General features: G+C 38.7%; 1 protein-coding gene across 1 annotated transcript in view; it reads left to right on the plus strand.

Moving 5' to 3' along the window:
• Window positions 1–14,840, plus strand: part of LOC127622235 (disks large-associated protein 2-like) — a 161,561-nt gene that overhangs the window by 70,599 nt on the left and 76,122 nt on the right. The window contains exon 5 of the mRNA XM_052096264.1: window positions 13,258–13,317. Within this exon, the coding sequence (XP_051952224.1) occupies window positions 13,258–13,317 (60 nt within the window). The remainder of the gene's footprint in view (window positions 1–13,257; window positions 13,318–14,840) is intronic.

A 14,840-nucleotide genomic window follows, 5' to 3' on the forward strand; every position in this document is an offset into this window, starting at 1 on the left:
AAAACTGTTGCTCAAAGATAAGTCCGTGCCGACTATTATGGGAACAACGATGACGCTAAACTGTAAGTAATCTATTTTAAACTTTAAACTACTTTTTAAAGCGCAATTTCATTCATTATGAATAATCACAGTGTTTTTACTTAGTTTACTTGCATATTGTTCTGGCTGGAAGCGTCAATAATTGATACATAGGCACTGACGTTAGCCAATCATAACAGTGGGCGTTAACACTGAAGTCTTAAATGGAAAACGCCCCCAAAACAGACTGTTTGAATCAGAGGATGAGAAACAGGGTGGGAAAAGGTCATAAATCACTAGATTTTAAAAGTTTTTCTTAAAAAAAAATATATTAATACTATAATTGCACCTAAGGGAACATAATAATACAATAAAAAAAACCCATGTCATGACCCCTTTAAATAGCAGCCTTTTGCGGATTAATAATCACTTTGTGTCATGTATCAACCAGCTTTTTCCGGATTGGGAAGCTGCCGTCATTATGTCAGATCTCCTTGGTCAAAACAACACATTAGCACTTCAAAATAAAAGCTCAATTTAAAGGCAATAAAGTACTACATAAATTGATCACTACTGTGTAGTTATGCAATATTCACTGTAATACTACTACTAATAATAATAACAATAAATCAATTGTAATTTAATTATATTCAAGCAATATCATAGAGTTCAGAAAAAACAAACAGAAAAAATAAAAGTATAAAACAGGTATCGGACTCGGTTTCGGCAAGGTGCCAGTGTAAGTCCTAGACATCATTTCCCAAAAATTACCCAGTGCACCTTTATATGACTCACTTCACACTGAATTGGTGATGAGTATTGATAAATGAAAAATCCACTTTCTTCAGATTTGCAGGAATAAGATTTATTAAAAATAATCTATAAACCAGTTAATATAGATGTTACCATATAAAGCACCAAAATTTGTTTTACAATAATTTAGATGCCAAACACTAACAGCACCTGCAAACAATTCTTTGTGAATTCGTCTAAATGTGTTTGTTTGTTTCTTTCTTTCTTTCTTTGTTGTTTCTTTGTTTGATAAAGTTGAAGACACATACATATGAACATTGCAGATAGTGCATGTCACAATGCATGAGTCAGGGACAGTGTGTAGGTCTTTATCTTTCATTGTGCTAAATTATATATTTATTTTTATTTTTCTGCTTATTTATTTTAAATTCCCTTCTTACTAAGCTATCATCTTTTTTTCATTTTAGGGGCCCGTAGTTTAGCTGGGGGGCGTAGAATGTACGGTAGGTCTGATGGGGCTTTTTTAGTAATATACCTGTTGTGCTTCATTTCACGTCATTGTTTTGTCTACTTTCATTAGCTGTGTGAAAACATAGCCAAGGGCCATGGTGTAATAACTTTGCACTATGGACTACTTTTGCAATAAATATAGATTTTTGTTTGCATGTTGCACAAATGTTATGAACGTATTATAGTGTTAGACAAAACCCCAGAGGCAGTTTATTTACTTGAATTGCCTGGCCACAATTTAAAGGGATAGTTCACTCATATATTTAAATTCTCTCATTGTTTTCACACCTTTTATGCCATCCCAGATGTGTATGACATTCTTTCTTCTGCAGAACACAAAGATTTTTAGAAGAATATTTTCAGCTCTGTAGGTGCATGCATTGCAAGTGAATGGTGGCCAAAAGCACATACAGTAAAGGCCACATAAAGGTAATCCATAAGACTCCTGGTTAAAGTTGCGCCACCTATGCATAAGGTCTCACTTAAAAAAGTGAGAAAGGTAAAGTTAACACTAAGTGCTTAGTAACTACTAGTTCGTTTGTAACTAAGTCAGTGCTTAATTTGATTGCACCACCTGTTCTTAAGACAAGACTTAGCTGCTCAACAAGTCACGTGATAGATGCGTGGATTGACGGTCTCAGACACAGAGGCAACTGAGATTCGTCCTCTGTCACCCGGACTGAGACGAGCCACTATGCCATCATGAGGACTTAGAGTGCATTGGGAATTGGGCATTCCAAATTGGGGAGAAAAGGGGAGGTAGTTCATTTCCGTAAAGAAATGTGTAAACCAAAGTGTTAAAATTATGTGCAATTAAAAAAATTCTAGTTACGGTTTATGTTCAAACCTTGTTTTCTCACATAACTATCAGCTGTAATAAATGATATCCCTATTGAAATACGATACATATAGAATTTACATATATATTTAATAAATAGTATATTTAGCCTATGTAAATTATATTATTCAGGAACTGCAAAATTGATAAGTTGAAATAAATCAATGCTAATACTGGAATAATAGGCTGGAAAATTTTCATTTTTTTCATTTTAATATCCTATATATTTTATATGTGTTGAAACTTGACACTGAGCGACGCACCCTGGAAAGTGCACCGTTAGATTGGTTTCATGCTGATAAGCCACTAAAAAGAAAGTTTTTTACATAATGCTCTCTCTTATAAATGTAAACGAGTGTAAATGTCAACATCATCATATATGTCTAAAAGATTGAAGACTTTTATGCAAAACATGAGCTCATTGGTGTCATTAAATTAGTCTGTTTTTAATTCCAACCGTTACTCCTGGTTGAAGGCTGCCATAATTATTTAGTTTATACGTTATGTTACGTTCTACCTCAGTTTAATGGTGCAACGCTAAAATATTTTGTATTGCATAAAATGTGACTTAGTGCCCATTTACACTACAACTATGCTAAGTTGTAACTTAAGTATAGCTGGTGCAACTGGACTTACATGGGCTTAATCAATGTCTTTTAAACTTATTCAATCGGTTTTGGGTGAGAATAGACCAAAATATAACTCCTTTTTCACTAAAAGTCTTGACATCAGCAGTCTTCTTGGCAATCATGATATCAAACTCGATTAATCTTCCTAGTGCCATCTAGCACTCTGCACATGAGTCTACATTTTGGTCTGTTCTCACCCAAAAATGATTCGATTGCTTCAGAAGACATGGATTCAACCATTGGAGTCTTATGGATTACTTTTATGCTGCCTTTATGTGCTTTTTGGAGCTTCAAAATTGTGGTCACCATTCACATGCATTATATGGACCTACAGAGCTGAGATATTCTTCTAAAAATCTTTGTTTGTGTTCTACAGGGGAAAGAAAGTCATACACATCTGGGAAGGCATGAGGGTGAGTAAATGATAAAATTATTTTCATTTTGGTGAACTATCCCTTTAAGGACAAATCATTAACAAATGGAAGATAACAGACATCACTTCAGCTTATTTTATTTATATCTTAAGAGTATTTTTTTGTTCTTTTTTTAAGCACATCTGTAGTTCATTATTATTGTTATTATTATTATTATTATTGGTTTATTTGTTTTATTTCTTATTTGAATTCACAGGGGATGGTGCACATTTAGCAAATAGTCTAATTTTTTTAAATTAGTGTGTGTTATAACTGCAGTGGTCCTCAGTAAAGACTCACTTTATTAAATTGTCTTTTTGTACAATAAGATTATGTTATATATAAGCGATGGTTCAAACACTCTGAGGACAAACCAGAACGTTTAATTGTAAGATACATTGCACATAGAGTGCATTATAAATTATATTTAAAAGTTGAAATATAGGATAATATTAATTAAAATTCTTGATTTACAAAGTTTAACCAAAGTAAAACCATTAAACGTCACTGATTACACTAGGATAGCTTTACTGGCTATAGAGTCGCCTCAAAGGTATTTGGACATTTAAGTCCTACTTAAAAATATTTGAATGTCACTGCATTATACATAACAAAATATAAAACCAATTGCCATTTATTGTAAAGAAAGATAGCACAAATACACTTTTCAAAAAAATAATTTCACAATTTTAAATGATAAAACAATAGATATACTGTTAAAAATTAAGGTAAAAGTATTTGGACATGTTCCGAGTGTTAAACATTAGAGGAGCGTGTCTATTGTTCATGTGATGAAATAAATCTATGGGAACTCTGCAAGGACACCTGTATGAACCTGTGGGGCACTGACATACATCTACAAAAAAATCACCTTGATACCAGTTGGTTAGAAGTAATTGAAAAATAGCTGAGAAAAGTGATGTTAGTCTGTTTTCTAATGACATTCAGACATTTTTAAGTGTGACTGAAACACTTTTTGGGGCTAATGATTAACTGAGTCTTCACTGAGATGTCATGTGTGGAATGATTTGAATCGATTGTAGTCACTTATACAGTAATGACATCCACTCTGCATTCATGGGGGCATTGCCACTGTATGTATGTATGTATGTTGAGAAACAATAAGCCATTCAGCTCTAACTTCGGATCAGAGGTGAGCTGTGTCAACTGCCACTAACACGTCTTCCACCTCCATGATGGACTGGACAAGGCAGAGTTCATCTCACCCTTCCTTTCATTAACTTAATGATCAGTCCATCCATCCAACCATCCCCCCATTCATTCGTTCCCATACGTCTACACCAAACAATCAGTGAAATATTTCAGAAAATCTGTAGCAGGTAGAGAAATGAGTCAAAATAAAAGGTCATCTCTACAAAAATCTGCCCTCCAAAAACATATCAGCCAACCCGAAGTCCAATGCGATCTCATTAATATTTGTATGTATTCTTATGTACTTAAAGTATCACATATGTATTTTGGTAGGTTTGCATAGACACTGAAATGTACAATATCAATGTATTGACAGCACTAAAACATAAACCTTTTTACATGTGAACAACTTACAAAATGTGTTTCAAAAACACAAACCAGGGGTTTGACTTAGTAACAAAATGTAGTATGTTGCTTAGGATGTTGCTTAGTAGGACATCCTAATCCCTAAGTGACATTTTCAAGTAGAATGTCGCTTAGTGCCTCCATTTGCTCAGAAACGGCCCTGACAAAGCACACATTGGGAAATGAGTAACATCTAAATGTTTATACATTTATTAGTCTCATCTGGATGTCATTTATACTTAAATATACCATTAAAAATGTCTTTCTCTGACAAAGTTTATCCATGTTTCACTGATAAACAAAAGTTACGCTATCAGCTTATGTATGAGTGTTGCCTGTATCCTCAAAAAGATACTGTGAATTTATGCTCCGATCAGTTTTCAGAGGATTCAGAAAGATTTGAATGTCTTTAAGGCAATACATATGTAAAAGCACTTGCATATTAGATGCTGTGAATATGTTTATATTGTAAGTTTCAGTGTCTATTCAAACATAAGAATAGCATGTGTATACAGCAAATACAAATATTCTATAAATACTATTGAGATAACCCTATGATGTCAGCAAACTCAAATGCAAACTGACTCTTTTTTACAGAGTCTAGGGCTGTCACAGAGACAAGTGTGATTTTTAAGACACACGTTGACTCAAGCATTATTTTTTACTATACTTACTAGTTTTAATTAAGTTACTATTACTCTCTAAACCCTAAAGTTGTCAAAAACAGTACTTGAATTTTCACATTTTGGAATCGTAACTCGAAATATACATGTGTGCACACTCACTGGCCACTTTATTGCGTTTATTGCAATGTAATCAGCCAATCGTGTGGATGCAGTGTAATGTATAAAATCTTTCAGATATAGGTCAGGAGCTTCAGTAAATAATAATAATAATAATATGTTTATATTATATAGCACCTTTAATGAACCTAAGGTCGCTTTACATGAGAGCAATTACATGAAAAACAGCAAATGGACAGATAAACACAAAAAAGGCACTCCCTTACAAACTTCCTAACTAACTAGCAGCCAAGAGATAACACTGTGTGAAGGTGTGAAGACTTAATGTTCACATCAACCATCAGAATGGGGATTTTATCTCAGTGATTTAGACTGTGGCATGATTGTTGGTGCCAGATGGGCTGGTTTGCACATTTCTGTAACTGCTGATCTCCTGGGATTTTTACACACAACATTCTCTAGAGTGTAGGATTGTGCCCGAAGCCGAATACCTTATTCGGAAATTCACGAATAATGGCTTCAAAACAAATAACAGATTCATCTGAATAATATAAAAAATATTTGTATGACTGATTATTCAAGAGGCACGAGGATAAAGTGACATTTTAAATAAACATATACTAAATGACAAAGAATTTATGAATCTGTGCAGACAGTATTTCTAATGTGTATACCTGAATGAAAATGAGCACATTGTGATTTCAGATCGGATGGACGCAGTCTCGACTCCATTTGTGGTCTCTGTTAATTGTTCACGTCTGGAGCTTGTCAAGTGTAACACTAAGATACGGCATCATATACACGTTCCACTTCTTAAAATTTCTATGTTAATGCATCACACGATTCACACGTGATTCCCATGTAATCATGTATAGCCTAAACATGAGCATGTTAAATTCCTGACCTGAAGTGATGATTTCATGTCGGAGCCCATCTCTCCGTCTTTTAAAGTTGACCACATTTATATCAACCACAGGGGTTTTAAGACTTTATTAAAGTGAAACATGCACTGCCTTTTGTCTTCTTCTTGTTTATACTGTAATACCATTAATCAGAAATACCAGGAGAAACCAGTTAACAACATATTCTACAGTTAATGTGGCCAACAAATTCAGCTTTATCTGGTAATAAAATAAAATAATAAAATAATATTTTTTTAACTAAAGGCATATATAAGGCATATTTTATTAATTGAAATTATAAATGTAAGAGTAACATTTAAAAATGGGCATTTCATTAAGTTTCAATGCACTTCCTGTTTAAGCCCCGCCCACATACTGTTCTATCTGAATACAGAGACAGATACAGATCATTTTGCCATATGAACAGATACAGATACAAAATACAGATAATGGCTCTGCTGCACACCCCTACTAGAGTGTGTAGAAAATTGTGCCAAAAACAGAAAACGTCCAGCGAGCGGCAGTTCTGTGTGCGAAAATGACTTGTTAATGACAGAGGTCAGAGCAGAATAGCCAGACTGGTCCAAAAAAGCATTTCTGAACACACAAGACGTCAAACATTGAGGCGGATGGGCTACAGCAATAGAAGACCCCTCTGGGTACCACCAATGTCAGCTTAGAACAGGAAACTGAGGCTGCAGTGGGCACAGGCTCACCAAAACTGGACAGTAAATGATTGAAAAAACATTGCCTGGTCTGACAAATCTGGATTTCTGCTGAGGCACACAAATGGTAGGCTGAATGCAGCCTGTTTTCTGTTCTTGGCTGACAGACTTGGAACCCAACGTGGACATTTTGTTCTTTCTGAGATGCTATTCTCCTCACTGCAATTGTACAGAGTGGTTATCTGAGTTACCATAGCCTTCCTTTCAGCTGGAACCAGTCTGGCCATTCTCCTCTGACCTCTGTCATTAACGAGGCGTTTTTGCACACAGAACTGCCTCTCGTTGGATGTTTTCTGTTTTTGGCTCCATTCTGAGTAACTCTAGAGACTTTTGTGTGTGAAAATCTCAGGAGATCAGTAGTTACAAATACTCAAACCAGCCCATCTGGCACCAACAATCATGCCACAGCCTAAATCACTGAGATCAAATTTTTCCCCATTCCGATGGTTGATGTGAACATGACATGTAGCTCCTGGCCTGTATCTGCATGATTTTATGCATTACACTGCTGCCACACGATTGGCTGATTAGAAAAATCACATGAATAAGTAGATGTACAAGTATCCTCATGCGTACATTTTTGGAAATTTTTTGTTGTAGTCTTAAAAAGTATAAGGGAAATTATGACTGGACTCTAGGTTAGATTGGATTTTCCATAGTACTTCATATTGCACATAAATAGATGTAGATGTTCCTAATAAAGTGCCCATTAAATGTATGTTCTTTAAAGTTTGGCTTTGAGTACAACTTACTACAAATTATCAAGTACAAAATTGTGGCTGTGTGGAATCTCCATAATCGCTTGAATAAATTATGTATGTCTGGTCAGGACAAAGGAGCATATGGAGATGTAATAATTGTTATTTAAAAAAAAGTATATAGTTATAATTCTTATGACTATTGTTGTTTTGTCTTAGTTGTTGATAGTTGTGATTTGTGTGAAGTCACCATTAGGGTGATTAGTGTTACCTCTTAAATTTAAAGCCTGTTAAATTTAAGTAAATCTTTTTAATTATACTTTACAAAATGTCTTGGTTACTGATGTAACCTCCGTTCCCTGATGGAAGGAACGAGACGTTGTGTCGATGAGTTGACACTAGACGTCACTTCTTGGGAGCCCAGACATCTTTGATCTTGAGAAAAGGCCAATGAAAATTGCCGTGTGGAATTTGCATGCCACGCCCTCGGACATACGGGTATAAAAGGAGCGACGCTGCAAGTGCACATCGGGAATCGCACTGAGGAGCCGAGCCAAAGACCCGGCCATTTCAGCGGTTGGTTCAGTGTTGTGGCAGAAGGCACACAACATCTCGTTCCTTCCATCAGGGAACGGAGGTGTGGCAGGGTGGAGGGTGGGGCTGGATCTTGATTCTATACACCCGGTCCCTTATCAGGCTAATAAAGCCTCCGAGAGGGATAAAGGTCTACTGCGGAGGATTGTGCGGGAGAGAGAGATAGTTTACGGACATGTCCGTCATGTGTGTGTTTGTCTTTTAAGTTTGTCATTAAAATATTATTTATATTGACAAGCCGGTTCTCGCCTCCTCCTTTCCATTGACTGCGTTAAAGGAGGTTACATCAGTAACCAAGACGTTCCCTATCTGTCACTCACTCAATGTTGTGTTGATGAGTTGACACTAGGGGTCCCAATGGAAAATGCCTGAGCGGCGTCATGGTAGATCCTACCTGAGGAGGGGAGGAGTTACTACTAACACAGCGATAACACACGGGACAAAACTGGCTCAACTCTAAGGTTATTAAACCTTGCAAAGGTGTTAGGTGTTGCCCAGCCCGCAGCTCTACAGATGTCTGCTAGAGAGGCACCATGGGACATGCATTTCTGCGCATCTTGAACGGGAGTCTGTGCAGAGCCCGGTTCTGAACTCACAGGTCGAGGATTGTCCGCAACCCACCGCCTTTTTTGGGTACGATGAAGTAAAACCCCTTCTTCACCTCGGCTGGAGGGACAGGCTCTATCGCGTCCTTCTGTAGAAGGGAGGCGATCTCCGCATGCAAGGCAGCGGTGTTCTCACCTCTCACTGTTGTGGAGCGGATGGCGTTGAACCTGGGCAGTCGCCTGGCGAACTGAATCGCATAGCCGAGTCGGATGGTCCTGATCAACCAGCGTGACAGGTTGGGGATAACGAGCCACGCTCCCAAGCTCCGTGCGAGCGGGACCAAGGGGACTACATCATCAGGCGCACCAGTGGGCGGGGCCTCGCAACAGGTTGGAGCCCGGGGTGCTGAGTCTAGAGAAATCGAAGCACTTACCTGGCTCCTTGTGACCGCTTCTGGAACAGCCTGGGACGGGGGAGGAAGATTTTCATCCTTGTGGCCCGTGGAGACCATCGGCTCGGGGGCGGGCGCGTGCCATGGCTGGGCGCGTGGAAGCGGGAGGACACTGTACCTGCCAAAGAGAACCAGTGGCTGGCAGTCTTGATAAAGCTAGGGAGACCGGAAATAGAGCCCAGGGGCTGAGGAAACGTATTTTTTTTTAAATGTGGGTACTGCAGCACATTTTTTTACAAACAAAATTTGTAAAGAAACAAGGATTCTCCACCCGACCCTCCAGAGGGGGAGGGAGTGGTCTGCTTACCAGCTCCTATAGTGCAGTTTCCTGAGTCCTGGCGATGCCCATCTCAGGGGTGCTTTGAAGCCTTCTTGGGGTTCTTGGCAGCCGGGTATGAGGCGGGTGGCGACGCAGTCCTACGGGTTGCTCCGTTCTGGGGCCGGCCCCGAGGGGCGGGCTGTGGCGGTGCTGGTGTCGGTGTTGGCTCTGCAAAGGGATGCCCTGGACGACGACCAGATGGAGTGCAGGGTCTGTGGCTCCGCCAGGGCAGGATATGCTATATGGCCTCTGTCTGCTTCCTCACCGTTGAGAACTGCCAGGCAAAGTCTCCAATGGTGTCGCCAAACAGCCCAACCTGGGAGATGGGGGCATCAAGGAAACGCACCTTGTCAGCCTCTTGCGACGCGACCAGGTTGAGCCAGAGGTGGCGTTCCTGGACCACCAGGGTGGACCTCGCCTGCCCGAGAGCCTGCGCCGTGACCTTTGTTGCCGGACGGCGAAGTCGGTCGCTGAGTGCAGCTCCTGCATTAGACCCGGGTCAGGACTACCCTCGTGTAGTTCTCTGAGTGCCTTGGCTTGGTGCACCTGCAGGAGTGCCATGGCATGCAAGGCGGAGGCGGCGTGTCCAGTGGCATTTTAGGCCTTAGCCGTCAGGGACGACGTTAGCCTACAGGCCCTGGATGGGAGACTCTGACGGTTCCGCTAGGTGCCGGCGCTTTGCGGGCACAAGTGCATCGAGGGTAGTGAGAGCAGAGGAGCTCAGGGATCGTGTTCGAACAGTGAAAGGTGCCTTCCACGAGCGCGTGAGCTCATCATGCACCTCCGAGAAGAAAGGAACGGGGCGGAGCGTGGCAGCGCTCTTTTCCCAGGAATCAATCGTCAATCCGCAAGGGTTCGGGGGGGGGATTCCACTCCAGCTTGACACTCGCGGCTGCCCGGGCAAGCATGGCCGTCAGCTCTGCGTCGGCCTGCGACTGAGCCGCTGCACCCGAAGGTGGGAGTCCAGCCGAGTCCTTAGCATCAGAAATGACATACCCGCTCTCCGATGCCGCCATCGACAGCTCATCGTCGTCAGGTGCCCGAATCGAATCAAATCGGCAACCTCGCCCCAGCGCTTGGTTGGAGCATACGAGCGTGACGGGGAGTGGGAGGTCCGTGGGGAATACCTGGCCTGGAAGATCCAACAGCTTAGAGAGATGAATGGAGACCGCAGGAGGAATTCAGCTCTGTGAACTTGACTGCTCGGCTCCGAAGAAGATATCAGATGTGCACTTGCAGCGTCAATCCTTTTATACCCATATGTCCGGGGGAGTGGCATGCAAATTCCACACGCCAATTTTCATTGGCCTTTTCTCAAGATCAACTCATCGACACAATGTTGAGTGAGTGACAGATAGGGAAGTGCAGATTTATGTGCAATATGAAGTACTATGGAAAATACAATCTAACCTAGAGTCCAGTCATAATTTCCCTAATACTTTATAAGACATAATTTCCCTTATACTTTATAAGAGTAATTCATCAAATATTGATGAAATAATGGAGAAGAGTGCTGTTAACTGGCATATATTCAGATGCACAGTGTAGTCAAGCACACTTTCGGCATGTTAAAGAGATGATCCAGTTGTTTCTGGAGCACATTAGTGGAGTAATGCTGTACAGTCCTAGCAGAGTATGTCAGATAGCAGACTACTACATCCTCTGCTATTTAGGCTCAGAACCAGCCTCCAAAATCGGACTTTCAGTGTGCAAATTGTATTCAACGCAGATTTTCAGGGTGCATTTCCTGATCTGCATAGTTATTTTATCGAATCAGGCACTAAATCTGTGTAGTTTACGCATGCATTCAACCGCCACTTTTATCATCTGCAATTTATTGTTAATAAAAAAGGTGAAACGTATAACTAAAAATTAGTTTAGAAAATAAGTATTAATCCTGTATCTGCCTGTTTCTTTTAACAGGACCCATTGTACAATAAAACATTTGGAGAGCTGCATCTAACTAATTCTCTTGATCTTGAAAACCTTTTGCATTTATAATTATTATTATCTGCTTTTAAAATTACAGTGATGCTTGTCAACATTAGGTAAATGTTTTGGTGAAAATGTCTTCATGTAGCCTGTGTCTCATATCATTGAAACCCCCATTCATGTCACCTCACAGTTACTGAGCATATCATCTTCCACACTGTGAGAGCCCCTGCACTTGCTAAGGACGACCCAGCCGAAACGTTCAGGATCAAGCAACGCTCGCACTGGAATCTTTAATGAATGAACTGATGGTGAATTTTCCAGTTATGAAGGCACTGGAACTGAAATCGGATATTGATGGAGTACCTGTGGATGATTGTGTATTTGAATTATTATGCTTTAGGCTGTTGTTTTTAGATTGTGAAAATGTAGTTATTCATCACTCATACACTTATATTTTAAAAGAGGAATACTTTTTCATTGCTACATATTTATATAAATGAAACAGAAAATGCTAATTAGTCAAGTTCATCACTGTCAAAATATCACTTAGTTTTTCTAGTAATTGATGTTTTCATATTTAACTTATTTTGAGTTATATATGAGTTTGTCACAGGGTTTTGATCATTTATTCATGCATTTAGTTAATTAAATCATTGTTTTGTTGCATAAAATACATTAATGCTTGTTTTTTGCCAACACATTCCATGGCCTTTTTTTATATACATTTTTTTTTTACAATTTCAATAATTGCAAAGATATCATATTTTTAAGTGTTTTTAAATATTATGAAGGAGAACAAAATCCCAAACTCTACCATAGCTTGCAAAAACAGTCAGTATTTTATTGCAATTGTTTTGGTCATGTGATCTTCGTCAGCCAATTAAAAAGGATAGTGTATGCTAGCGAGCTATGGTAGTGTGTGGAATTTCTTTTCATAATAGTTGATGTCTTACACACCTATCAGAAATCGTATAGGTGTGCGAGGTCTATTCATAAGTGTTTTAAAATCTAAAATAATTGTAATATATAATTGTGTACTAAAGTATATATTTGTATGATAATGGTTTTAATGAATGGTTTTCTTACTATCTAATTGGGCAAATTAGACCATGTACACAAATCAATAGATGATATATGATGATATTTTTACTGTGATGTATATATCTAAGTATCATTTTATTTTCATGGGAGGCAATGGAATTTGACTTATATTTGGCTTATAAGGTCTACGAGAGATGCTGTGAGAAAACCATTTAAAATAAGTGTTTTAATAATGTGCAACCCTAAACCTCTTGTGGCCAAAAATTCAGTCGACCACCAATTTTCTATTCATAACTAAATGTATTGGCCTATATGTCATTTTGAAAACATGTGACCTTTTAAACGTATGTATGTGCATTTTCAACAGTCTGACACCATTGATTACAGCTTAATTCAGTTTTTTTAATTGGCTTTAAAAAAAAAAAATAAGAAGAAAATACTTTCTGTAAACCCAAACCACTGGTGTCAGACTGAATACAATCCAATTCACTGTTTAAAATGTTTTAATTTGAGTGAATAAGAAATCTTGGGAAGCACAGCCTGATCCATTCTGCCCTAATAATGACTCTTAACTATTCTTTACAGGGATCCAGTTTCGTCTCCCTACTGCCTGTAGTGTGGATCGAACAGAAACCCCCACCCCAGGTAAAGCCACCAATTCTTGTGAAGCCATACCGCTGTGTGCACACCAGTGCCTATTATAAGGTATCAGTGGGGCTGACCCTCTTACCTGAATATGACACGGCTAATATTCAGTCTTTTTTATCAGAATATCCACTCTTAAATTACTGGGCTGCTGTTGGATTGTCTCTCTTCATGCACCACAAGTACTGAATAGATTTTTTTAGAGGAAACCGACCATCTGTTGTTGATAAAACAGTCACGCTCCAAGTTTTATAACCCACTCAAGCTGCTATTAAAATTCAGAAAGCACAACTTAACACATGCAGTTCACAATCTTATGTGCTCTAACACAAGTTTAGGCAAAAACACCTTAAACATTAACACTGCTATAGCCTAAGATATGTTAATTAGTTAATTAGTGTGTAATTAGTTCAGCAATGTCATAGCGGGAGATCACATAGCATGGTAAAATCTTTAATGTCTCAGGATATACCCAGAGGCTTCCTTAAATCAACCGAAGACTCTTTTTCCAATGTGAATGTTTGTAATACAGAGCACAAGTATACCAGTAAATGAGTGTTGATTTTACTTGACTCGGCTATAGTAAAGATGACTATCCATTAGAAATATATTTGTAGAAGCTGTGGAACAGTGGGCAGATTATGCACTCACGGCACATGGAGGCATTACGCTTATGGGGATACAAATTTATATCCATCCCAGCCTGTGTTATGTCCCAGAATAATTTCCCCGCTCTCTCTCTCTCTCTCCTCTCCACTTTCTTCACAGTCCTGTTTGATATACTGCAAGTCAATAAATAAAAAAAATCCAGCAAAAACCAATACTTTGTTTAATTTTCCAAATATATTTAATAAGAAGCTACCGAGAGAGTTTTTTGTGATATTTGTCCTTTGAGAAGCAGATTTATCTTTGCTTTAATGGTTATCAAACCATTATATTGATTCAACTCTTAGAAAGAACCCTTTATGTTCTCCATTACTGTTTCATGGTTTTGATAATACCCACAATCTTTATTTGAATGTTTTGCACAGTGTGGCATTTAAAAGCCCCAAGATAATTGTTGTCAGGAAACCAAGTCATTCACCAGCATTCTTTGGCATGCTGGGCTTTCTAGGAGAAAGCTGGAAGAAAGGATGACCAAAAATCTTAATAAAAACCTATCCACACTCACACATATAAATATTTTTAACTAGGGGTATAGGAACGATCTGAAAACTTAGGGGTAGCTACACATTCTATATCTTATCAGCTTTAAATAATATATTTTTTTCAATATGTTTTATGTTTTTAAGAATATGTGATATCATTTGAAAGAAAGCATATCAACTACCCTTTTAAGAAACATCAGCATTTTTAATCAGCATTCAAACTTTTCAAACATTGCTCCAGTCAGCCTGAACCAAAGAATCAAAGCACAAAAAAAATCCTTAATGTCTGTGTCAAAAATTATCTTACCTTAACAATTTCAGAAGCTTGTCTCACCTCTCCGTCTACACTGTTGACTTGGTCACTGATCTTTAAAA

The sequence above is a fragment of the Xyrauchen texanus genome, chromosome 28, assembly GCF_025860055.1.
Source record: "Xyrauchen texanus isolate HMW12.3.18 chromosome 28, RBS_HiC_50CHRs, whole genome shotgun sequence".
In the NCBI taxonomy this organism is placed as follows: Eukaryota; Metazoa; Chordata; class Actinopteri; order Cypriniformes; family Catostomidae; genus Xyrauchen; species Xyrauchen texanus.